This window comes from Vidua macroura, chromosome 8, assembly GCF_024509145.1.
Source record: "Vidua macroura isolate BioBank_ID:100142 chromosome 8, ASM2450914v1, whole genome shotgun sequence".
NCBI lineage: Eukaryota > Metazoa > Chordata > Aves > Passeriformes > Viduidae > Vidua > Vidua macroura.
The window spans coordinates 2,640,261-2,667,103 of record NC_071578.1 but is presented as its reverse complement, the minus strand read 5'-3'; the positions used below and the strand labels follow the sequence as shown (position 1 = coordinate 2,667,103).

The window sequence follows — 26,843 nt, the reverse complement described above, 5'->3', positions numbered from 1 at the left end:
TGCTCTCGGGTTGCCAGGACTTTGGGGCAGAAGTCAGTAATATCAGGGAATATCCTTTACTCTCCTTGGGAGGAAGAAATGGAGATAACTCAGCTAAAACAAGAAATTGAGTGTAAAACACACTCCTGAGAAAGGCCATGCTGCATTTACCATATTAATCTTTGCCCTCCCTCATTGAGGCAGTTCCATTTCCAGAGGGAGGGGTAGGAACTGTGTGTGGCTGGTTTGTTTTTTAAACCTGACTCCCAAACTCAGCCCTTCAGAGCACAGGGAATGGTGCAGTCCAACATTACTGAGCTGCTGAGAAATTTGAATGGATGTGTTTTAATGGGAGGGTGATTAATCAGGACCCAGGGCAGGTTTGCTGACAGATGAGTGCTGCTTAATGGCTCTGAGATCTTATCAGGAGGCTCCTCAGCAGGGTTTTCCTGTTAGGAATGTCCTAAATCCAGCAGCCTTTGGTAGGGCTGGGATGGGGATTCCAGGCACCTGCACTGACCCAAACCACTCTGGGATTCCCGTGGGTGTCTGGGGGGTTTTATTCAGTAAACAAAGTGTGGCCTTAAAAGCTTCTCTTGCCATTGCTATCACAGAATCCCAGGCTGGGTTGGGTTGGGAGGGACCTTAAATCCCATCCAGTGCTGTGGCAGGGACATCAGGGTGCCCCAGTGTCCAACCTGGCCTGGGACACTTCAGGGATCCAGGGGCAGCCACAGCTGCTCTGGGAATTCCATCCCAGCCAGGAATTCCCAATTCCCAATGTCCCATCCATTGCTGCCCTCTGGCACTGGGAGCCATTCCCTGTGTCCTGTCCCTCATCCCTTGTCCCCAGTCCCTCTGCAGCTCTCCTGGAGCCCCTTCAGGCCCTGGCAGAGCTCTCAGCTCTCCCTGGAGCTGCTCCTCTCCAGGTGAGCACCCCCAGCTCTCACAGGAATTCACAGGATGACCAGGTTGGAAGAGACCTTCAAGATGATCGAGTCCAGCCCAGCCCCAAGCCCTCAGCTCAGCCCTGGCCCCCAGTGCCACCTTCAGGCTTCCTTTAAAGAGGAGTGGGGCTCCATCCCTCTCATCTTCTCACCATAATTCTTCCTCGTGATCATTCTCTGAAATTTGTGTCTGAAGCCTCAGTTGTGCTGGGAAACTTTCATGAACATTCAAATTCACTTGAAAAGAAATCAAACCTCTGTCCCTTCTTAAAATTTAGGTTTTCCTGTGCCTCGATCTGTGGGTTGGAGTTCCTAAAATGTTCTTGGCTGCCCTTCCTGCTTCTCACTGATTCAGGAATTTGAAACTGATAGGGAATACTTCCCCGTAAGCTGTCAACTAATCCTGGATCCTGTTGCACAAATGAGATTTTCTTTTCTAAAAGCAATATGCACTACAGGATTGTGGACTTAGGCAAGGCTGGCAAAGGCACAGAAAATTTCATCAGCCTGTTTCTGGTGGAGAAAAAAGGCTCTAATTCTGCGCTTTGAGAGGTCAAGGAAGATTTATTTGTGTCTCCAGAGAAATTAAAATTCAAAATACATGAATTTGTGAAGCTTGATGGATTTGGGGGTGAGAGGGGTGCGTGTGTGAAGCAGTTTGCTGGAAGCATTTTGCTTTGGTGATGTTGAGTGATGGATGATTCACTGGGAAATCTGGAGAGTTTGGGACCTTGGATCAGATCGGAGTCTGGTGGTGGGGTTTGTGTGTCTTTAAAAAAAAAAAGATGTAATATGATAGTCAAAATTGTAATAATTTAATAGTAATATAATAATTTTAAAATTCATTTTATTCATATCTATAAACACAAATAGGAACATATGGTAATTATATAAATAAGTAATGTTTCCATATAGTAGAAGTAAATGAATATATAAATACTTTGAATGTATTGAATTGTAAATGAATATATATATACTTTTCCTGAAGTAAATGAATATATAAATAACATTTATCCCTACCACCATATAATAACATAATATATATAATCTTATATATACTTTTTATTCCACTACTTAAAAATTAAACAAAAAGACATAAATATAATTCTTCCCTGAGTGTGGAGCAGTTTAATAATAATTTAGTGGATATTTTCAGTGCTCATGGTTGGGAGTTCAATGAGGTGTCCTGTCCTTGCAAACATCAAGGTTTTGGTTTATGTAAACAGTGATTTGTCTGATTTGTTTTGTCCTATGGAGTTGTTTGGATTTGCTGTTGCTTTGTTTTCCAAATGACTTCCAGCTGATTGCCAAGTGAGCTGTGGAGCTGCTGGAGTTTGAAAGAGAAAATCCAGGGATTTTTCCATGAGGAATTTGAGCCTATTGAATATTAGTAGACAGCCCCCAGCATTTATAAGAGTTCTTATTGTTCAGTTATGACTCAACTCACAAGCTGTGGAGTAGAAACAAAGTTACTGAGCACAGGTTAAGTTTTTTTGGCCATCTGAACCAAATGAACCATAAAATAAATGGATTTCTCAGTGTCCCAAGAAACACAGCGTTTTTATTGACACAAATTTATGGTGTGTGTTCAGCTTCAGCAGAGCTCCTGTGTTCATTGAAGGCTTTCCTTGGCTGCTGCTAATTGATAATTCCTGCTGAGCATCCTTTGCTACAGATGAATATTTGATTCTTTCTGGCATTAAATCACCACGGGCTGGGCTTTGCTCTAGAACAGACGTGGAATTATCATTGTCTGTGGTCCCTGTGCAGCAGATCCTGAGCTGCCTTGGGAGCAGCATCTGATGTTCTGGATGACAAAGGTTCCCCATTAATCAGGGCTGGGGAGTGTTTGTGGCAGGCAGGGTGATGAGGATTCACCTTTCCTCCTCTGTGTCGGGGTCTGCTTTTCTTTGAAATGACCCCAAGATTGTGAGAGTCCTCGTTCCCTGAGCCCGTTGCAGCCAAAGAAGGAGTCTGGAAAGTTTCTGATTGTGTTTTCAAGGTTGTTTATTTCTGCTTATCTGTAACATTCTGTCTCTGACCTGCTGAGCTCTGTCCAGAAAGGAAGCCATGGCCACCTGCCCCGAGCCTCGGGCGGCTCCCACCTTATACACTCAAAACCACGTGTAGTATGTTTACAATTTATCACCAATTCCCATTACCCATGTTAGCCTGTGAATCTCTACCTTAAACCAACAGAAAAGTGCCACCATCACACCAAGACATGGAGGAAAAGAAGGCCAGGACACGCCCAAATTCCTCCATCTTGTACCCCCTGAATCACATTCTAAAAATCCCAAAAATTCTACTTTTCCACCCTCTGTTAGTTCAAATATCACACTGGTCAAACCCTCGTGGCTTGTAATTCCTCATATAAAATTGACAGCTTTTTCCACGGGCTAAAATCAAAGCCACAGGTGGTTTTGACTTCTGCCGAGGTCCCCAAGCCCCCTGCCAGGGTCTCAGAGGGGTGTCCTGGACTCCGACGCCTCTGAGCTTCCAAGTTATCAGTGCAGAGTTCAGCAGCTCAGTGTTCTTCAGAGCAGTTCATAGCAAAGATGCCCTGAAAATCTCATCCTCATGTAGGGGGTGTCACCACAGCACTGGGTTGGTTGAAACATCAGAGCCATGGAGCAGTTTGGGTTGGAAGGGATCTTAAAGCTCATCCCATCCCACCTCTGCCATGGCAGGGACACTTCCACTGTCCCAGGCTGCTCCAGCCTGGCCTTGGGCACTGCCAGGGATCCAGGGGCAGCCACAGTTGCTCTGGGCACCCTGTGCCAGGGCCTTACACCCTCCCAGCCAGGAATTCCTGCCCAATATCCCATCTGACCCTGCCCTCTGGCAGTGGGAAGCCATTCCCTGTGTCCTTCACTCAAAATTCTCTCCTGGCAGGAGTTGTGCAGAGCCAGAAGGTTCTCCTCCTGACTGAGCTCCCCCAGCTCCCTCAGCTGCTCCTCCTCACCCTTGGGATGATTTTGTGGAGTTCCCAGCCTGTTTTGTTTCCCCTCCATGTTTCAAGGTGGAGCCTTGTCAGCTCCACCCGAGGGAAAGGAGTGTTCTGTGCTGGTTGTGTCATTCCATACCAAGCACTGGGACAAATAATCGGTTTTCCCTTTCTCAGAAATGCAGCTTGACTGCCTCCCCCATTGGGCAGAGCAGCTCCAGCACTGCAGTGGAACTCAGAGGTGACTCAGATATTAAATGATCTTTGCCCCCTCCTAGCAGTGGGGCTTAGCAGGGCTGTGGAATGTTCTCAACCCTCTAATTAGGAGCCTTTTAAGTTATTAAAGAGTGATTCACCTCGCAGGCTCTGCAAAGACATGTTCTGTGCCTTTCCTGGAGTGCTCAGCAGCTGGGCTTTGGGGTTCCTCCCCTGCCCTGCATTTGGGGACAGTTCACATTACCCAGCCCCTTTGCCCTGTGAGGTTTTGCTTCATCTGCTGTTTCCTTTCCATGTTAGCCCAAAATTCAGGGAGCAACATATCCTGAAGTTTCCCAAATGTAGAGGCACAAGGCTGTGATCACAGAGCATCTCTGGGGCAAATCTGCAGAACCAAGCTGTTCACTGGGCTGACATTTATATGGATAATTAGAAATTAATTTTGACCTGGTGATTCCCACCATCTAGGAACAGTCTGAGTACCTGAGCAAGGAAGGGGATTTTTTTTTTTCTTTAATAGCAGCAAATCCAAAATAAATGGATTTATCAGTGGACTGGAGCAGTTCAGAGGCAGAAGTTTTTAAGGTGAGGTGAGGCTTTGGTTGAAAAGCTGGAAGTTAATTTATTTTTCCTGGTTTATTTTATGTCTTATGTAAGCACTGAAGCACATCAGCCTGAAGGCCCTGAAAGCTGTGTTTGTAACCTCGTGCTTTGTGTGCAGACTGCAGGGAAATCTTGCTGCCAACAATGACAGACCAGCTCAAGTATCACTTGGAGAGACAAGAAGATTTGGAGGCTTGCTGCCAGTTGCTGAGTAACATCCTGGAAGTGCTCTACAAGAAGGACGTGGTGAGTGTGGGCTGGTTTTGTGATGAGTAACACTTCACAGAAATTGTTTTAGTAAAGTGAATTAGGCAGGTAACTCCTGAAGCTTTAGATATTTATTTTTCTTTTTTATAACCTCCTAACCAGCCTTTTCTAACTCTTAGTGTTCCAGTGATGGGGATGTGTTTGTTGTGTGGCATCTCACACGCCACATCCAGCACAGCACTTGTTTCTGAGGCACATCCAGTGCAGCTTTTCTGGTTAGGTGGTGAAGAAATAAATGTCCTTAAGAGTTAAACCTTCCTCATTTACTGTGCCTGGCCTCTTCCAGGTGGAAAATGTTTTGTTTTGGTGGTTTGTCTTTTCTCCCATGGGCATTTTGGGAAATGTGCATTTGAGTTGTATTGTTGCTGACATGGTTCCCAGACGTGCAGCGTGTGTAATATCCCTTTTTTTTTTTTTTTTTTTTGCATAATAGTATCTTTTTTGCTTTCTCTTGACCTCAACAAACATACAACAGCTCTTTGCCAGTGAGCTGCAGTGATTTGATGCTCTCCTGAAATTTGGGCTGCTGCTGCTGCCTGAACCTTCAGTGCTGTGTACAATCATACACTAATTCAGCTGGAAAGGACCTCAGGGGTCAGCTACTCACATCCTCCCTGGCATCTTATTTAATTGGGGTTTTTTGCTCTGATTTTGTTTGTTTTTTGGAAGTAGCTCTGTGTGGCTGCTTCAGAGGTGGGGGGGTTTGTTCTACAGGAGGAATTTGGTGCTGGCAGCCTGGCTGCTCCTGTCTCTCTTTGTTGGCTGCTTTTCTCTCCATGGTAGGGGCTCACCTGCAGCTCCACCCTCTCCCAGGCTGATGCTGGCAGCAGGACCAGCTCCTGGGTGAGTTTGTGCTGGTGATGGATCATCCTTCAAATATGCAAATCTATTTTTCATCCATAAAGTAAAAGATGGGAGCAAAGCTCATCTGTTTCTTTCTCCTTGTGGTGTTTTTGGCTTTGTTTTTTGCCCATTATTCTGTGTGAGGTTTCTGGATTTGTCCTTAAAAGCTGCTTGTAATAAATATTTCATTTTAACTCTTTCAAAAGTAGTGGTAGATTGCTTCCAGTATTGACTGAAATTGGCAATTCATTAATGAAAGTTTTGCTTTGCTTTTCCTTTTAATTGAGCTGTTGCAGAGCAGCCCCCCTCCTCTCCCCCCAGTCTGGTAATGCCTGTGGGGGTTTGATGTTGGAAAAATCACTTGGGGGAAGGAAATTAATGGGTAACTAAATGTCATAGGCTGCATTTCCATTGCCATTGTAACAGCACGTTTTAATTTATCAGAAACACGTTTTACCAAAATAACACTTTGCTAAACCCATTCCCTCCTTGTGATCAGCAGCAAGCGATGCTTTACTTCATTTCCCCCAGAGAGGTGGGTTGAAAGGCAGCACCCATGGCTCAGTGGTGTTGCTGTCTGTTGCTTGTAGTCATCACTGATTTATTCCTTGTGCTCAGGGCCCCACACAGCGCCATGTCCAGATCATCATGGAGAACCTGCTGAGGACAGTGAACAGAACTGTGATTTCCATGGGACGGGACTCGGAGCTCATTGTAAGTAAACTCAAACACCTCTGTCACGTCTCCCTGAACCTGCCTGTAATAGGATTGCAATCCCAGGTGACCCAAAGCAATCAAAACCTCCTCTCTCTCTCTCTCTCTGTGTGCTCAGGAAGCTGCAAAGCACTGCCTGGTAATTTTGCTGTGGTTGACACAGGGGAAGAGCAAAAAAAAAAAAAAAGCTTGAAAAATATCTGTGAGCAGGTGATTAGCCAGGATTGATATCTGTGTGCACCAAAATGATGTAGTATTGGTAATTAGCCAGCAGAGAAGTGTGGAGATGAGACTTGGCTGTTGCTACTGCTTTACAAGCATTTACTTGTCTTTTTGACTTAAACTGAGATAACCAAGGTGAAGGTTTTGACTTAAACTGAGATAACCAAGGTGAACGTTCAAATGACTGAAGAACAGAGCCCAAAATTATGTTTAGAGGAAGGAGTGATGCAAGTGACCCTATTGACTTAACACTGTGATTTTAAAGCCTTACACTTGAATTTTTCCACTTTTAATTAATTAATATTGGACTAAATAATGAAAAAAATAGCGAGGCTTGTTGATATCTGAGATGGGGATAGATCTGAGTGTGTTTTTGGGGGCCTGTGTGTTTTTGGGAGCCTGTCTGTGTGTTTGCCTTTGCCTTGTATTCTTTCTTAGCTCTCTGCAGCTGGCAGCTGATCTCTCCAGGGATCTGGTCGAAGTGGGCCAGGTTTGTGCTGTGTCTGAGCAGCTGTCCCTCAGTTGTGCATCAATTTGGGTCAGTTTGGCTCAATGCACTGACTTTTTACCACGGGGTTAATTGTTAGTCAGATAGATGAGTCCATCAGCAGCTTGGTTTTTTGATCTCCTCTTTCCTTCCCAATTAAAATTCTCCCTGTAATTGCACACAGTGATATTTGACTTTTACACACAGTGATTTTTGACACAGGGCTCTGTGTCCTCAGCACTTTTTCCTGGACCTGCTGCTGCTCATTTCCTTGGCATTTGGGGGTGCTCTTGTTGGCAAATCTGCTGCAATTTCATTTTGTATTGGTGCATCATCCACTGGCTTAGTTTTGGTCTCCCACTTGTATCACTTGGGGTTTTGCTGTAAGGAAGGGATAATGGATTTCCAGATCCATTGCTGGAGCAAGAAGTCACAGAATCCCAGGATGGTTTGGGTTGGAAGGACCTTAAAGCTCATTCTACTCCACCCCTGCCATGGGCAGGGACAGTTCCTCTATCCCAGGCTGCTCCAAGCCCTGTCCAGCCTGGCTTTGGACACTTCCAGGGATGGGAATCTACAACCTCTGTGGGGAAATGGTTCCAAGCAGGTCGTTCCTACAGAATATTCCAGTGCTGGGATGCAGCAGTGCAAGGAAGTCGAAAGACTTGTGTGTTATTTTAACTTCCTCAGTTTCAGGCTGAATGAGAGTTAATTATTGTTTTGATGAACGTGGTTCAGGTGATATTTAAAAACGTTAATTATGCCTTTTGCAGTTAGCAGAGTAGATTTGAAAACTTGTGTGTGTCTGAGCTCGGAACAGTGGTATTGAAGATGTGCATTGTGCTCCTGAGCACAGCCTGGAATCCCTCACGCACAGCCTCTATAATCAGCTAATGAACGCTGAGATTTCAGGCTATTTTTAATGAGTATTTACTCCTACCTTACAATGCAGCCTCTGCTGAAGAGAATCCCCTGTTAAATAACCAGCCACAACTCATTTCTGTGGTGTCAGCAAAGTAGGAGGAGTAAAATGAATAATAATAATGATAATAATAATTACGAAGCACAGCCTGACCTCTTGCAGCAGATTTGGGTTGAAATGATGCAATGACTTTTCTTTTTTTAATTTTACCTGTAGTAGAGAATTAACCATACAGGGTGACTGGAAGGAAGGAATTTGAAATATCTGACAGAGTTAAAGTAATGATAATTTCTTTACAAGAAGTAAAATAGAGGACAAAACCAATTTTTTATTCTCTAAATATAACTGCATTGGTGTCCTAAAGCTGGCATGTTTTCTCCCTGGAAAAATACTTAGTGACACCATTTCCATCCAAAACCTGATGTTGCATAATGCAGTTTATGAGCAGTGGAGGAATGTCAAGGATTTAAGTGCTCAAGTGAAAAGTTTTAATTACAGCATGAGCCTTTTCTGCAGCATTGAACTGGAAGGATTCTCCTTTGGCTTTGCACATTTAGTTTTCATTTTTTTTCCTCCTTAAATGTGAGTTTCTTGATAAAATCAAAAGCAAGTTTTATCCTATAACTTCAAAACAGAATTATCTTGAAATAAGAGACCAGTTGCAAGGAGAAGAACCAGATATTAAGTAAAATGAAGTATAATGGTAAGTTTAAAATCTGATTTGACAGTAATTGTGTTAGCAAAAGAATTTTCAATTCTCACTGGTTTGGGCTGGTTTTTACTCTGTAAGTCTCACTGGTGGTTTTTACCTGATCAATTTTCTGAGTAGAAGATTCTAATATTATTAATATTTATTTTATATAATGATTCTGTTATTAGTGCAGGATGCAGCCTGAGGGTGCTGAGCTGTCCTGCTGCTCCAAACTGCCTGGTTTAGGTTAATTTTGCTCCTGCCTCGAGCTGCTGCTGCTCCTGGCCCAGTGAGAAATCACCTGGAAAAAAAAAAAAAAACACAAAACCTTTCTTACTGAAGAAAAAGTAAATTGAGCAAACTTCCTTGAGCCTTTGGAAGGGTGGTTTTAAACCTTCTCTTTCCTTTCCTGATGGCTTTTGGACGGTGTTGGGTTCCACGTGAGGCCACATCTCGGCCTCCTCCAGTAAATCAGGACAGAGCAGCCTCAGTGGCAGCTCCAAAATGATCCATGGCTGCTCCTTCTCCTGGTGGCAGCAGCTTGGCATGTGCCTCATCTCCAAAGCCAAGGAAACCAAGCTCTTTAATTTCTGAGAGGAAATCTCCTGGCCTCTAGGGGAAGATTGGAATGTGATGGTCTTTAAGGTCCCTTCCAACCCAAACCATTCCATGTTCCTGTGGTGTTAACTTCCAAGAATGTGTCCATCAGGAGGGTGGCTCTGGCAAACATCTAAAGGTGTTTGGGGAGCAGAGTCAGTGCTGTGACCGGGGAAAATGGATTATTTTGTGTCAGTGGGAAGCGCTGGAGGGGACTTTGTGGTGTTGCTGATGAATGGAATCTTCTCCACTTTGCTGCTTTCCCCTCTGTGCTTTGGGATGAGGGTTGAGGTGAAACCAGAACAGAAATGATGCAAAGGAGCCATCAGAAGGAGAAAAAGGGGTTTGTGGAACCTGTCTGAGAAGGGGAATCTCTGTGGGGTGCAGGTGACACAAGGAGAGTGAGAAGGGTTGTGTAGAGCAGAGTGGCATTGATGGGGGAGCTCTGGATAATCAATTAATCAATCAATCAGTCAATCAACCACCATGGTGGATTGTCCATCTCTCAGCACTTCAGGCTGCAGGCCTCTCCAGAAGGATGTAAAATACAGGTGCAAGTGTGAAATCAGAGTTACTGATGGTCACAGGAGACTTCTGGGGCTGCAGTTTGTTGTTCAGGAGTTCAATCTGGGTGTAAATTATCTTCCTGTGCCTTAAAAGCTGCCCAGGTCAGGCTTCATGGATTCCAAAATGTTGGGCAGAAAACAGAAGTCGTTTTCTTCACCAGACTTCTTCCACGTAAAAATATTTTGCTTTATATTGAGTCACATGTTTTCTTCTCTTTCAAAATCATTTGAAATTACATGTTGCAAGCTAACTTCACTGAAACTGAAGTGGTATTTGGATGGTGGCCATGATTTTATTCCATCACTAATACTGAGCTTTTTCTGTGTTGTCAAACCATCCCTGTTGCATTCCCTACCAACATTGATGGGAACGAGCTGCACTCACCTAAACAAATGGACACATTTGTAGCACTCCAGTTCCTTTAATGAACCACAGATGGCTTTTATGGAATATTAAAAATCTTCATGCAGTCCCTTTCGTTCTCCCAGACAAAATGGTGTTGGTGCAGTTGGATTTTTAGTGGCAATCTGGTTGGATTCCAGCTCAATTCCAGCAGCAATATATAATATGTGGTAATACACAGGTCCTGGTGTAATCTAACAGCTGACTTGGTTGGGAAGTTAATGAAAAAATGACCCTATTTGATTGGAAAAAGTGATTTAACCTTTAAAACATTGAGTGAAATCAAAGGCACAGACAGTGGTTTTGCATTTTAGGCAAGAAAAAGCAAACACTTTGTACCCATGGTAGGATTTTCCAGTTTTAATCATGATTCTTTTTCACTTTATCCTGTTTTTTTTAAAAGTATTTTTACAGTTGTTTTTGTTTTTCATATTTAAGAAACCAAGTGCTACTCACAGGAATAGTGTTTTCCTCCTAGTTCTAAACCAAAGAATGCAACTGTTGCTGTGTGGAAATTATAAGGACTCAGCAAAGAGCAAGGGATACAAAATCACTGCTGTATTTATTGGCTAAAAAGTATTCTGAAGCAGGAGATGGGAGAAGTGCAGCTAGAAAATCAGTGTATGAAGTGCAGGGGACTGCCAGTGAATCCAGCAAAGCCACATTGAAAATAAAAATGCATTTTCCTCATTAGAACCTCCAAGATCTTGTACATGAGGTGGAAATAGCTCTGCCACATTGCACTAAAACCTCTAAAGAATTACATTTTTTTTTTTTCCTCTTGGTGTCTGTCTAACCTGAGCCTGAGTGATTCTAAAGGCAATACAATTATGATACATTTTACACACTTGCAAAAACATTTTATTACAAAGTACATGGGAGGGTACCAGAGAACACGAGATGTCAGTTGGAAGCAAGATTCTATGGTAATGTCAGCTTTCCCCAGGTTTAAAAAAATGTAAAAAATTAAAAATTTGCAACTTCATAAGAAAATAGCCTGGACATGTACAGAACACGCCGTGAGAACTTTCCCTTTGAGCTCTTTGTTCCTCCAGTTGGAGTTTGCTCCCTCTTTTCCCCTGATTCCAGGAGCTCTGGATCACTCAGGGTCCCTGCACACACAAAGCTGCTGAGGGGTGGCACTGAGGATTTGGGAATTGTTTGCCATGGAGAGATGCTTGGTTTAATTTCTTTAAAAAACCCCAAACACTAGGCCTGTTAGCATGGAGGAGTGCATTAGTTATTAATTTTTTTTTAATAATGAATACTGCTGTATTTTCCTTTTTCTGCCCATTTTTGAGATTCCTTTCTGCTTAAAAAAAAAAAAAAGTATTTTTTTGTTTGGAAGTATGTGGGTTTCTAAGCCATGTCATGTGGGCTGTCTTGTAAACAGTTCTGTATTTTAGTTAAAAACAATATAAAATACATGAAATACGGGGGTTTTCCCACATGAAACAGTGGCACTTCCTTCCTGGTGTACAGGATCACCTTCCTAATTCTTCAGCTCCCACCAGAGCATTTCAGGATCTGCTTCTATGCAAGAGCTCATAGCCCTCTTGAAGGTTTACTGTAAATATTGAGCTGGCCATAGGCACCTTCTGCATTTCCATTCCCATTTTAATTTGCTTTTCTTGCTCTTTGAGGGGAAAAAAAATTAGGTTATTTTCCTCCAGTTTCCTCTCAGGAGTAAATTGGATGCTGAGCTAAGAGGAGAAACAGTGAGAAAGAAAAACACTTCCCCAAATTTTTAGTATGTGTAAATTAAAGATCATGGTCCTTGCACCTAAAGGCTGAAGAATTTGTACCTTCCTGCTGCTACAGGGGATGCAATTTCAAACCAGATTTGTCACGTGACACTCAAATTATCTGAAATCCTTAGGGAAAAATCCCAAACCAAAGCAAAAGACGAGATTCCCACTCCTTGGCCACTTCTAGCATGAGGAATTTTTCCACCAATGGTCATTTTAGATGCAAGTTTAATGACAGTAGCAAATACTTAAAGGAAAATTTGCAGTTTATAAGTCAGAGCAAAATTTTAAGTGCTGTTTCAAAAAAAAAACAACAAATCAACTTAGAAAAAATCACATTTCTCCCTGTTTCAATTACTGAGTACAATTAATAGATCGAGATTATAAATTATAATAAGCTGGGAAACCCATCTGAGCAGCTTAATAAATAAATAAATAGCATTTCCCATTTCAGCTCCTTCCAAGCAGTGCTGCAGCCCGGACATCTCCTGGTGCCTTCTGCAGTATTGGAGAGGTTTTCCAAAGACTGTTAGAAAAAAATACTAACCCATGGCAAAGGCCAACAATCCGGATTGGGATGGGTCTGCTTTGGGGTTGGGTTTTGTTCCTGTGTGGTTGAGACCTTTCCAAGGTGACACTGAGGGGTTGTCCCACGGCCTGGACCCTGTGAGCTGGAGGTGCTTAAAGGCTGGGCCTGATTTTTGGGAGGTTTCTGGCCACTGCCCCGCTGGGGCTGAGCAGCAGAGTGGTTCTTCTGGTGGTGAGGACACAGCTAAACCAGAGATGATGTTGAAATGTGAGAGCTTGGTTGGAGTCTACATCGCATGAAGGCAGAGAATACACCACAGTCACATCTCGGAGATCAGCGCGGCCGCGGGCCGTGGGAAAAATTGTGCTTTGTCCAGGAATTCTGTGCTGAAAACTGCACTCCCCGATCAACGTGGAACTGTAAAACTCAACACCACTGCAAACATAAGGCTTGCTTGTTGTTTTTCCCCCCTCGTTGCTGTCCAAAGACAACAACCCAGACCCCCAAAAGGCTTTCGCCATTCCTGGGGGAGCAGGATGCCGGCCTGCGCTTTAACGGGTCGGAGCGCCGCGCTTTCGGATCTGAGGAGAGGGGGGAAACAGTTTTACTTCCCATCTTTGTCCAGATTTCCATTCAGGTTTTACATCCCACATTGGCAAACTGCAGGTAGAAGTGGGCAGGGGGTTCCCAAGCCCGTGCTCCTGGGCGTGAGTCCGTCGCTACAAAGGCCTTTTTGGTACACGCGGTGAGAACTGGACGCTGCCCTTGGCCAGGATGCTGCTCCTTCCACCAAGATCCCGTCAGAGACGATGGATACAGCTCCAAATATTTGTCAAAGAAGGCCTTGAACTCCACACGTCATGGACTTGGGTTAAAGGAACCAGAGTTTCCATCTTCCATGCTTTTTTGATTCAGTTTTGGATTTTTGCTTGGGAGTAGAGGAGTAGCTCTCCTGAGAATAAGGCAAAGGTGCAACCTGAGTTTCCTCAATAGGATGAAGTTTTCTCAAAACTGGCTGTAGTTTATCTTCTTGCTGTTTAAAATCCAATTCCACGCTAGAAATGGGAAGAGAAAAGCACTCATTAATTATGATGATAAGAAAATATTTAATCCAGTGTCCCAGTGCTTAATTTATGGAAGTCAAATAACAAATAGTTCTTGCATGAAAATGAAAAGGGGAAGTTCAAAAAGGGACGTATTACAGAAGAAAAATAGGAATGGGATTGTTCAGCTTTTCCCTGCTGTTAAGGAGGGTCTTGAGGATTATGGTGGAGTTGCTGGGAAGTGACTGAACACTAGAAATACAACCCTTTTTTTTGGTGGAGAAATAATTTTTGAGGGCTTCCAAGCTCAATTCTCCCTTCTGGGAGGTCAGGGTGGCAGCCAGGCACCTGCATCCTTGTTCTTTGGGGAAAGCTGAGAGGTTGGCCAAAAACAAGGAGGCTGTCCCAGAAATTCTTTACCTGAGCTGTTCCTTGCCACTTTTACCATGGAAGGGACTAATTCCATCAAGTTCCTGTTTTATGTATAGACTCATATACATGTGTGGAACAAACAGATCAATTAAAAAGCAATTCTCCTTTATAGTGCATCCTTGCCTTCAGAAAACAGACTGAAGCTGTAAAATCCCTGTCCTGAATTCCAAACATCGTCAGCTACAAAATCCTTCCAGCACTTAAGAACTACAATTGAGATTAAATTCCAACCCTTATTTGAGCTTTGTGCTGCAGAGTATTTTGAGGCCACCTTATAAAGCAAAGGAACAACAGCATAAAATGGAGCAAACATCCTGTCTAATGGTGGAAACTGAATTTTGGCCCCTCAGAAGTTCCCTGGAACTTGGGTGGTTTTGGTTGGGTTTGTGCAGCAGCCTCTGGCCACGTTCTGCACTGAGGCTGTTGCTGTCTTGTGTAGAATATTTGGGGCTGGAAGGGACCTTTGAAGGATTCCTGTTGCAGTGGGGCCTCTGGATATCAGAGGATGAATTTAAAATGGTGAAATGTTGGGAATTTAGACACTTGGATTAGTTTATTTCTTCCCTGTCCCCCTCCACTGCTGAGCTGCCTTGGGTTTTGCACTGGCTGCTTTTATTGTTACCTAAATATGAAGTTATCACTCCTGAGCTTGAGTTCATTTTTAATTAGGACTAAATATGTTTTCTGAGGTATTTCTGCCATTGCTTGTTTGGAGTGAACCACTGGAGAAGTGAGATCTGATTCCCCAGGTCTCATCCAAAAAGAGATTATTTTAAACTTCAGTTTAAGCCCTGTCTGACTTAAGGAGAGGCAGGGACATGGCACAGAACACCTGCAGCCATTTCCAGGGAATTCTCCAACAGAATCATTAAGGTTGGAAAATACCTCAAAGATTTCCAGGGGGAAATTTGGGTGGGCTTCACCTTACACAGGCTTTGTAAACTGAGCGCAGAATGTCATCCAGTACCATCTGCTGATTTAGGTGGGGTTTATTTTCCTCTTAGGAATCAAAGATGCTGTGAAAAGGATAAGGAGAATTTTGTGCTTTGGTTTTTTTTTTAAGGTCTGGTGACTCTGACTGCAGGGACTCTGGTGGAGCCCCAGGAAGGGGTGCTAGAAAGGCGTGAGCACTTTTTACATCTGGCTGTGCCGAATTTGGTGTTTGGTTTGAGTGTAAATCCATTTTTAGCAAAAGTTTTGGCATTTCAGTGATTTGGATAAACTTTTCGATAGCAGAGAAGAGAAATATGTTAGGTAAGAATTCAAGTAGAGTATTTTACCCATTGCTGTGTTTTTAATGAATAAAAAGCCATTCCAGATCAAACATAATTTTAAAGATTTCAGCTCAGTGCTGGAAGTGTAGAATGGTGAATTTTCAGGAGGCAGCTGTATTGGTGCAGAAGCACATTCCAAGCCTACTGCTTAATATCCCTCCTTGTTAATGGAAAAACAATGTTGTCTTCACTGATAACATGTTCTGTGTGCAGTGTGGTTGGCAAAAAACAGTTGGTTAGAGAAGTTCAGCATGGATTTAGTGGTGAGATGTGGATATCAGCTCATTGGGAATGTCCCAGCACAGGAATTCTGTCAGTGAGAGAAAATCTTGGAATGAGGGAGGTGCTTCTCTTCAGAGCTCCCTAAATCTCATTTAAAGTGCAGCATTTAGCATGTGTTGTATCTGTTTTTTTCTCACTATCAAGTTTTTTTGGGGGGAAAAAAAAAAAAAGGCCTTTCAGCTCTGGCATTGCCAGAGTTCATTTTTACTCCTTTCAAACATTATTCTTGCAGGGAGGCTCTTAAGAGCTGCTGAAAATTGCTGTAAAAAAAGAAATTGTTATAAAACCCCCATTGCTGAAGAGAGTAATTTTTTATATAATCAATTTCTATTAAAGATAGACCTCAAGAGGAAAAAAAAGCATCTTAGTTCTGGTCCATCTGACAAGCCCCATGTCATTGCCTTTTGCTGCTGCAGCACAGATCAGCTTTCAGCTCTTCACATCCAAGGGAAATATTTTGCTTCTGAAGGGTATAAAGAGGCTGAAGGAAAAAAACATTTGTGTTATTTCAGCATTTAGAACTGTAAATTTAGTTGAATAATTGGTTGGTGTCTATCAGCATCAATGTATCCAGCACTGGAGGTGTTTTAATGGAATTGCTCCATCAGGCAAATTATTTGATTGCAAACTTAGGCTTGAAGTTATCCCTGTTTGTGCTGCAGAAATAAGACAAAACCCTAATTTAAAAAAAAAAAAAATTCACGTATCTTTCTATATTACCTACATTTTTACTCTTTAATTTTATATCAATCATATGAACTACTACTAATCATCATCAGTGACAGATTCCCAGGAAGGTTTTGGTTGGAAAGGACCTTCAGGATCATCCAATTCCAACCTTCCACTATCCCAGGTTGCTCCAATCCCTGTCCAACCTTGCCTTGGCCACTTCCAGGGATTAAATTCAGCAAATATTCCATATTTGTGGGACTTCTTGATATTTTTCTTACTGAGCTTGATTGTGTCACCTGTCACAGCTCTGCCAATCCTGTTTTGCTCAGTGCTATTTCTGTCCCCTCAGCATCTCCAGGTGTCCTCTCTCCAAACGACCTTTTCCCAAAATACCCTCCTGCCATGTGCCTCTTTTCACTTTCAAACTTGGATTTTGTCCCTTAAGCCTACCCATAATAACTCCAATAACTTAATTATCCAGGACTCTCCTGTTCTCCTGGCATTGCACGTGGAGATGGGAATGATTTGCTTCAGAAGTATTTTTTCTTTAATGATAGGATCATATTTTTCACTAGACTGACAATTCTGAACAAGCCCTACAGAAAAAAAAGAGATGAATTTTAAATATTATTTAATAGCACAAACCTTGGCCTGGCACACCTGGTCAGGACGTCCTAAAGCTTCACTTCCTTCCATGTTGTTAAATATTGTTAAATTTGGAGCACTGAGTCAGATTTTTTCCGTGTTTAATGCCTATCCCAAATTCTTCCTCCAAACAGAGGGGCTGTTTTTATCAACAAGCAGTAAAATTCCATTTATTTCTGTGTTTTCTCCCCTGAATCACTATAGGCTTACAAGGTTTGCAACCAAAACTTCTCATTTTAGGGCAGTTGCCTGTGTATCAGTGCTGTCCTTCCCAGGAAAATTTGACCAAATAAAATCACCTAGCAGCCCTTTGCTGATTTTATTTTGGCACCACCCTCACAAGGAAGGATTTTTTTTTTCCCAGTATCCCACCTATCCCTGCCCCCTGGCAGTGGGAGCCATTCCCTGTGTCCTGTCCCTCCATCCCTTGTCCCAAGTCTCTTTGCAGCTCTCCTGGAGCCCCTTTAGGGGACCTGAGGCATTGGTGAGATGGATTTTCTGGTTTTTGACAATATATCTTAATGAGTTTGCTTCTTGCATGCAGGCAGCAGAGAACCTTTTCTAATTTAGTTGCTGTATGAGGGGTTGAGAGCAGAATTTGAGGAGTGAGAACCATTGGGATTAAACATATGGACTGTGGGAGGATTTGGAGCAACAGGCTCTGAGATATGGATGGGTTTTCTTATTTTCTAGCACAGTCACACGTTGTTGTCATGGATCATTTTCAGGTTTTAGCTGCTCATGATCTGTTGGTTACTGGAGAATTGCTGAATCAGAGAAATCTGGGTTCAGGATGGAGCTGCTGAGGGATTTCAGAGAATCATGGAATCACAGAATGGTTTGGGTTGGAAGGGACCTTCAAGCTCATCCCAGCAGGGACACCTTCCCCTGCCCCAGGCTGCTCCAAGCCCCAATGTCCAACCTGGCCTTGGGCACTGCCAGGGATCCAGGGGCAGCCCCCTCCCCGCCCTCCCAAGGAACAATTCCCAAAATCCCATCCATCCCTGCCCTCTGGCAGTGGGAGCCATTCCCTGTGTCCCTTCAGACTCTTGTAGTCTCTCTCCATCTGTGTTGTTGCTCCTTGAGGTACTGGCAGGGACAATGAGCTCACCCCAAAGCTTCTGTTCCGAGCTGAACAATCCCAGTTCTCCCAGCCTTTCCCCGCAGCAGAGCTGCTCCATCCCTCTGATCATCCTGGAGCTGCTCTGGGCTCATTCCAGCAGCTCCATGTCCTTCCTCCACTTGTCCCTTGACGGCTCCAAAGCATTTTTTCAAACTCTTTCTGCCTCCAGGGAAATCTTTTTCCTTCCCCTCCAGCTGAGCCCCTCAGGTGACACCTGAATTTCCCTTCTCATCCTCACGTCCTCCAGGCACTCAGAGCAGCTGAACCATGGGGAGGTGAAGCAGGAATTACAGAATTCCACCCCGTGGGTCGCATTAATTGGATGACACAGCATTAGTGCTTCACATCCTGGAAAAACGGGATCCAGAGAAGCACTAATCACTTCAAAATCAGCTTAAAGCACTTCCCAGAAATCTCTGCTAAATTTCCTCCTTCGGCCCAAAAATCAGCCCAGCCTGGGATCCAAAGCACTGCCAGCATTCAGCAGCCTTTGAGATCCATTTTTTCCAATAACCATCTTATAGTCCAGAGATAAGATGAGAAAATGTAAATTAATTAATGTGGGTAGGAAATAAAAAGGTGATGATAATTGCTATTCTCAGCATTGAACCACCTGATTTTCTTCCACTGTTGCTATCCTAGGGATTGGTGCCTTATGCTCACTTTTTATTGCCACATTTGTTAATTTGAATAATTAATATTTAAGTATCTAACCTTTAAAAGTGAATTTCTTCCGTGTGGGCTCTGTGCTGCCTGATGAACTTTTATCCCCATATTTTAACCTGTTCCACCTCTTGTACTGAATTAAATTTTATAGATTCTAATAATATATTTTCTGCTGGATAGTGAGAGTCCACCTTAATTTAATATAAAGTAAAAACACAGCAGCATAAATCATCATTTTAAATGAGTAAAAAGTAAAAATTAATGGTTGAGACAGCTTTTAGTGATTTTTTTTTTTTCTCCACAGAACTACAATAGTGGAGTGTGTGGATTTGTTTGCCTTCCAAGTCAGAAATGGGGATTTCAGCTCCTAGGAGTTTCCTTCCAGCAGCTGAAATTTCAAGTCAGAAATGGGGATTTCAGCTCCTAGAAGTTTCCTTCCAGCAGCTGAAATTTCCTTGTAAAGCTGTTGGAAATTCCTGACCTTCCTGCTCAAAGGGAAGTCCAGCAGGAATTCCACAAGATGCTCCTTCCCAGGAATAATTACTGCTAAAAGCCTGAGAATAATACACCAAATATTCCAGAGAAGCCCCATTTTCTCCTGCTCAAGGATTAACATTCACACGGGATGGGAAATTACACAGGAGCAGGAAGGGCAGGTCCAGGAAAAGATAATTACAGAATAAAACAGGGAAGCTTTCAGTCCACCTGGGTTTGGGGTTTTTCAGAATTGCTCCAGTTTCTGCATTTCAATGCAATTCCTTCTTAACAGCAAGATTTTACTGCACTGTAAAAATTCCATATTTACTGCCATATGCAGAGTTTTTATTTAAATACCGCAGTGTTTAAATTGACTTTATCCTGGCAGTACCCCCGATTAAACTTCTTTTCTGTCTTCAAAAATGTCCATGGGGCATCAGCATCAGACAGAAATTTGTGTTGTGTTTGTAGCAGATGGTTTTGGAAGTGTTCTGTGACCTCATGTTTATTGAAACTGCTGGCTAAAATGATAAAGTGGTTGGGTTTTTTACAATTTAATCCTAATTTTGGCTTCTGTTTTTAATTCTGCCTAGCATGGCTACAAATAATATTTTTTACTGACTGTTGTAAGGCTGTGGCTGCTCTGGTGCAGTGAGAGAAGTTGAGTGATTCGTGGCTCTGGAGTTCCAAGTTCCTGAACATATTGCAGAAATAAGCAGGATTTTGAGGAAAATGGAATATCCAAATGGGAATATCTTTCTTTTCCTCCTGATTTTCAAAGCAGCTTCAGGTTTTGCTAATTTGTTTTGGTTTTTTTTTTTTGATACTGTTTTATATTTGATCAGTTTGCTATTTATTTTAAAAAATGAGAAAATAACGTGATTTTCTTTTTTTTTTTTTTAGTACTACAAAATATTTATTTTTTTCAACAAAAATAAAAAAATAATATAAAACAGATTTTTAATGCTAACAAAAAAATTAAAATTTAATATGCAAAATAACTGTATTCCCAAAGGGCTCTTCCTAGAATTTATTCCTGACAGTATTGATATTTTGGATGCTAAAAAGCCTTTAAAGCACAGCAGGGTTTTTTTGTTGCCTTCTCCACTGTCTCTGGTTTTTGTGCTCCTTTATATCAATGCTCTGAAATTCATCTTGAGAGGGAAGAATTTAATTCCATTAATTTCTGCCTCCTCACCTGTGCTCTACCTGACACTGCAGGATGCACATCAGTAACTTTATTTTCAAACAGCATCTAAAAGGAATGATTAAGATTTGAAGCAGCTGTAAATATTTTTTTTTTTAGTGTTACAATGTTGAAAATTGAATCAAATTCCAAAAATGCACACAGTCAATTAAAGGCAAAGTGAAGGATTTCTCTTTAAATATTGATTTATCCCATAAGGGCTTTATTTATATATTAATGCCCTTGTGGGATAGATTTTATTTTTATATATATACACACACACATATGTATAAAAAATAAGTTATTTATATATATATATATATATATATATATATATATATAATGTTATATAGTAAAAATATAGTTTATAAAATATATATTTTATATATTTATATGGGATAAATTAATTATTTATATATATTTTAAATAATATAATCTCCTATGTTAATTGGGAGAAAGAGCTCAAGACTAAGAACCTCCTGCTCTGACAGCTCCAGTGCCTTCCAAGAACTCGGGGATTTCTGGCACCTTGAACAGTTTTCATTTCTGTTCCTAAAAGCTCTTTGGCCCCAAAGAGAACTCAGGTCACTCCCTGGAGCGTTTTCCGTGCAGTCCCCTGGCAAAGGAATGTCTGGATTTCATCCCAGCCTGACTCAGGAGCTGCTGCCTTTTCCCAGAGGTGCCAGGGCCTTGTGGAGGAGCAGAAGTTCCTGTAGGACATCCCAGGGCTGCTTTTATCAGTGAATTCCTGGTTTATCCCCTCTGCTTTATCCTGTCTCCATAATCCCCTTTTCTCCTGCCTCCCCTGCTTTGCTCTGCTTTCTGACTTCTTGCCTGCAGCAGGAATTCTCTGGCACAAAGCTGAGCTGGTTTTTGCTCAAAAATCCCCTGCAAATGTGGCTTGAGGGAAATAACCAAAAGGATTTTGGGTGGGAATGGGCAGCTGGACCTGAGTAGGAAAACTCTCCCAATTTGCTTTTCTGGAGTCATTTTAATCACATCAAGTGCAACAATAGAAGCTGGAAGTGCAAGAATAGAAGCTGGAAGTTTCCTTAACTTGAAATCCACTGAGTAGAAATGAAGATTTGCAAAAATTTTTAATTGATTTTTTTTTTTTCTAGCTAATGAAACAAGGGGAATTCCCTGTTGGAGTTGTGCTGTGCTGTTACCTCCAGGCTGCTCTGAGGCAGGAATTGCACAGGAAAAGGGAGGCATGGGAGGCTTTGGGTGTTTCTGTGCTTCTGAACTTGGCTGAAAAGGAGGAATCAAGACATTGATTGGTTCCTGCCCCTGCACAGAACCCTGTTGTGGTCGGTTGTGAGGTGGAGCTGGAGGTTTCCATCCTTTTTTCCTTTATTTCCGTGCAGTGAATAGAAAATTCATAAATAAATAGCTCCAGCTCTTCTGCCTAAAGCTGGCTGAGCAGAGGATTAAGGAGTGAGGGGGGAAATCCTACACTGGTGCTTTCATTTGAGTTTCTGTCTCCTCTGGAATTGGCACCTTGTGCATTTTCATTTGTGCTGCACTGCCTGATTTGCTGAAACCCTGAGCCACGTTTGTTTTCACCTCAAGTCAGGTGGATTTTTTGGGACTCCAGAGAAGGAGGACAGCGAAGCTGTCAGGGTGAAGCATTGTCAGCCTCATGATGGCCTCACCTCATGCCCAGTGCCTGATATTGCTTCACTGGATGTGCCAAAAAACCCAAACTGGGCAGGAATGTCAGTGTATCAAATCAGAAAATTAAATGGTTTGGGTTGGGAGGGATTTTAAAGCTCATCTCATTCCAACCCCTGGGCAGGGACACCTTCCACTGTCCCAGGCTGCTCCAGCCTGGCTTTAGACACTTCCAGGGATCCAGGGGCAGCCACAGCTGCTCTGGGAATTCCATCCCAGCCCCTCCCCACCCTCCCAGGGAACAATTCCTTCCCAAAATCCCATCTTTCCCTGATTTTACTCTAAAACTGTAGATGGGATCTGTATCTGGTTCTCTTTGCTTTACAAACCCTCTCTCCAAATGACTTCCCAAGTCCAGTTGTTACTGCCATAAAAATAAATCTGAAGTAGGTACAGAAGTGTATAATAAAGTAAAATTAAAGTTGACTTGTTGGTCAGAAAATCCAAAATACCTCCAGCAATTTAAAAGCAAAGCTCCCACCTTGTAACACCTCCCACCCCACAATCATCTCTTTCTGATTTTTACTTCCACAGGTGTTGAATTTTATGACTTTAGTGGAGTTAAATTTCTGTTTTGTGGATTGGAACAGCAATGCCAATCGCTGGGCCTGCATTAGTGACTGAATCTTTGCTTTCTGCCAGGGAAAAATGGGAATTTTGGTATTTTTAACCTACCTGTAGATAATGCATGCACTGTTCCTGCACGTGTCACAATTGGCCGTGTCCTGGCCGGTCCGATAGGAAAGCCTGCAAAGACAAGAACACAAAATCAGTAAAAAAGTAATTTATTTTAACAAGTTTTGGCCTTCCATGACCATTTTCATAATAATCAGAATTTCAGTTTTTTGGTTTTTTTTACCTTGAATATTGAATACAAAAATCCAGACGTTAGGAAAACAGCATCGAAAATGGCATATTCAGCTTAAATTATGACATTACTATCTTTGGGGTGTGTTATTATTTTCTCCATTTTCACTCTACCCAAACTCTGAGCATTAAGCAATAATCAAAACACATAACCCATTACATCAGGAGGAGTGTGCAGACTATAATAATGCAAAATAGGATCTGTTTAGGAGTTTTGTGCCTCTCAGTGAGGTCTGAAGATTTGTTGTAGGGATGTTTATGTGTTAAAAGGAAGAAAATGCCTTTGAAATGACATTTCCTGTGCTCCCTTAGCCTGCAGCTGTGCTTTGTCACACTCTGGTTTGAAGTTTCTTGCAGCAGTGACTTCTCATTTACCTGTGCTTGTCTCTGCCTTGGTCACTTTGAATTAAAAAGGGGTTTTTAAGGTATGCAGGTACTTTTTAATACATAGAAATTTCATTCAAAGAAATAGATTTCATTAAAATAGAACAGTTGACTGTGAATGTGAATGTTCTGGCATGCAGATGAGTTTAAAATGAAAATTGTTAATTCAGTATTTGTGTATTGGTACTCAGATTTTTCTTGGTAAAATCACAAATTTCAACTCTTTTGAAGCTAATTTCAGTTTGTTACGTACAAACAAATGCTGGCAACACTTTCTCAAAGTTGTTTTTAGAAGAAGCGGTGAAATAATTTGTCCAGGGAGCTTTGGAGATGTGGAAAATAGATCCAAGTCAGGATTCCTTCAGGGAATGAGGTTCTGCCTCAAGCCCAGGCAGCTCAGCTGATTGACCTCCAATTATTCAGGGCTGCTTTGCTTAACCAGGGGCATCTCTGCCCCTTCCCTGCCCTTGCACGGACAGAGCTCCTCTGCTGCCCTGCCAATGAGCAAAAAGGAAAAATCCAGCATTAAAAAAAAAAAAAAAAAAGGCTTAATTTTTACCTGACACAATGTCCAGCCTATGTAATATCAAGTGATAATGGGAAATGCTGCTCCAGCTGTTTGATGTGCCTGTCCCCCAGGATGAAAAATCAGCATTTCTGAGGTGCTGCAGGCTGTTTGTGTAGCTCAGAAAATGATCAGCTGGGCCTGTGTCACTTTTCTTTGTGATTTTAAGGCTGGGGGTGGCTGGGGTGTTGGCACAGCCACAGGCTGTGGGTGCAGCTCCTGGCACTGTGGTGGCACCAAGAGAAGTTCATGAGGGGTTGAATCCACTTCTTTAAGACTTTCTTTCCTTCTAAAAGCAAAATGCAATGTGGAGTTCTTGCTGTCCTAGATGGTGGTTGTTTATTTGGCCTCAAAATTGCTTTTTAATCAGAGGCACACGCTCAGATTATCAACATTGCTGATTTTTAACAGCACACAAAAGCCACATCACGGAACCATGGAATGGTTTGGGTGGGAAGGGATTTTAAATCCCACCCAGTGCCACCCCTGCCATGGCAGGGACACCTCCCACTGTCCCAGGTGCTCCCAGCCTCAGTGTCCAACCTGGCCTTGGGCACTGCCAGGGATCCAGGGGCAGCCACAGCTGCTCTGGGAATTCCATCCCAGCCCTTCCCCACCCTCCCAGGGAACAATTCCTAATTCCCAATATCCCATCTAAACCTGTTGTCATTTCCCCAACCTGGAAAATGAAATTTGAGATAAATTTAGGGTAGGAGGTAAATATAAAAGTGGATTTTTATTGAAGGCTTTCAGGAACAGTTCTGGAAAGATGCCTACAAAAGTCTACCCTCACAGTGGGGAGTACGTTTTTATAAGTTTTAGGAAATTAGCATAATTGATGAAAGTACTAATTAGGAGGACAGGTGGTGGTGCAATTTGCTCTAGGCTAAGTTCCTTTTCTGGAGTTAGGCACTAAGCTGTACTTTGTCCATGAAATGTATCTTGAAGTGTTGTTCTCAGCCTTGGAAGTGAGGGAGAACCCACCTGGGATAGGGGTCTTGTATTTCTCAGGGCTTGGACTTCTGGAATTTGTGCTGGTTTTTTGTCTAGGGGATTGAAAGTTACTTGGAATGTAATAGGTTAGAGCTCCAAATATATGTGCAGAGAATACAGAGGACATAGAAAAGAAAAAAAAAAATGCAAAAACAAAAGTGGCATCAAACCCACCTTCCTTCAGATGAGGAGTTCCTACTACTGAAAGATGTGCAGAGGAATTCACACAAAGCAAAATGTCCACTTGGTGTGCTCTTCCTTATGGGTTTATATTTGCTCTTATCCTCTCTAAGACAAGCAATTCACTTCCCCTCTTCAGATCTTTCAGAAGCTGACATTCAAATCATCCCTACTATGAACCTGAGACTTGTAATTTTTTTTTTTTCCAAGCTATTGATCAGCTCCTAAAAGCTCTGACTAAAGATACAACATTTAAAATCTAGAGATGAGTTGGGGAAGTCCTTTATTTACTGAGGACATAAAGAAGAGTCAATATCTGCCTTCAGAGGGATGTGGCTCTGCTCTTTATAGGTAAAGCCATAAACGCCCTGTGCTGGTGCCAGCTTGGTTTGTATTTTTTTTTTTTAAGCTCTTTTCCAGTTGGGACATTTTCATTCATTTTGTAGCCCTGCAAACAGCTGGAACTGAATGATCTTGAAGGTCCCTCCCAAGCCAAACCATTCTATGATTTGATGGTTTTTAAGTGCATAATAATTGTAGATTTCCATATACTTAAAAGCATATTTGCTGGTATAAGGCTGACTTGTTAAGCTGATGAAAATGGTCCTTGGATGTAAGTATTTAAAAATGAGATGATTTTTGGATGATGAGTTTGAAATCCTGATCTCTCAACTGCCACATTCAGCTCTGCTTGGTTTTAGCATCTGTGCAATTCTCAGTCCTCACTGGTTATAGTGATATATTCATTTTCTAGTTGGATTTAATTCTTGATTAAATTTTCTTAAAGCAGTTTTTCCTTACTGTGTATTTTTAGCTTTTCAGAGATGATTTTTGCATATTTTCTATTATTTCCTTCTTTGAGTGATCCTGTTAGAATTCCCTGAAAGCCCCAAGAGCACTCCATGGTGTCCCAGTGTTTGGTTTCCATCTGGCAGTTGCAGAGCTCTTTAGCCAGGACTGAATTATGTGAGTGTTAGAACAGTGTAAATCCAATTATTTCTACAAAAATTAAACTCCTCATGAAAGAATTTTGTTGTTGATACCTCAGGGCTTTGGACTTTTACTTTCTTGTTTTCACATAATTATCTACACAAACACTTGCATGGAATTTGTCTCCTTCACACCAGCAAGGATTTCAGTATTAGCACAGCATTGCCATGCAGATTTTAGGCAGTGAGGTTGATTTTCAGTGCAGACTTCCTGAAAAACAGAGTTTCCATCAGTTTTGGCTCCTTAGGAATGATTTGGGAGCAGAGTCTGGATACCAGGAGAAGGAGAGCAGAGTTCTGGCCTGATGATGCTTTCCTTGTGCCATGCAGTGTTTGAGTAAGCTGCTTTTTTTCCTTCCTCCTAAAAATAATTTGGAAAGTCTTCCCGTGTAGGAGAGAGACCAAAAACGTTGTCCTTCGTTAGTAAACCAGTTGTTATTTTCCCTAAAAAGAAATTCTTTCAAATGTCAAGTCTTCCACAAAGCAAAGTTTCCTACAGAAAATCTGTCGCCTTTTTAGAGAAATGGAAGTGGGGTTTGGCCTGGTGGGGATCCCAGGGGCTGTTCCTGGAGTTTCAGCCTGTTTTGGATGTGATTGTTGTCATCTCCACCGAGGAGGAGCCATTGCTCCAGAGCTTCATCCTCTGTTCCTTGGATCCCATGTTTTCTGTTTCTGTGTGGATGCGCAGAGCTTGGGCAGGTCATGGAATC

At 42.2% G+C, this 26,843-nt stretch overlaps 2 protein-coding genes across 5 annotated transcripts in view; one reads left to right on the top strand and one right to left on the bottom strand.

Annotated features, from left to right (window-relative positions):
- DOCK1 (dedicator of cytokinesis 1) overlaps window positions 1–26,843 on the top strand; it is a 272,498-nt gene that overhangs the window by 80,210 nt on the left and 165,445 nt on the right. For all 4 annotated transcript variants that reach the window (XM_053983755.1, XM_053983754.1, XM_053983756.1 and 1 more), the window contains exons 26-27: window positions 4,811–4,938; window positions 6,421–6,516. In XM_053983755.1, the coding sequence (XP_053839730.1) occupies window positions 4,811–4,938; window positions 6,421–6,516 (224 nt within the window). The remainder of the gene's footprint in view (window positions 1–4,810; window positions 4,939–6,420; window positions 6,517–26,843) is intronic.
- INSYN2A (inhibitory synaptic factor 2A) overlaps window positions 10,755–26,843 on the bottom strand; it is a 40,722-nt gene continuing 24,633 nt past the window's right edge. The window contains exons 3-4 of the mRNA XM_053983761.1: window positions 22,831–22,902; window positions 10,755–13,736 (exon numbers count right to left, since the gene is read on the bottom strand). Coding sequence (XP_053839736.1) covers window positions 13,553–13,736; window positions 22,831–22,902 — 256 coding nt within the window. The 3' untranslated portion in view covers window positions 10,755–13,552. The remainder of the gene's footprint in view (window positions 13,737–22,830; window positions 22,903–26,843) is intronic.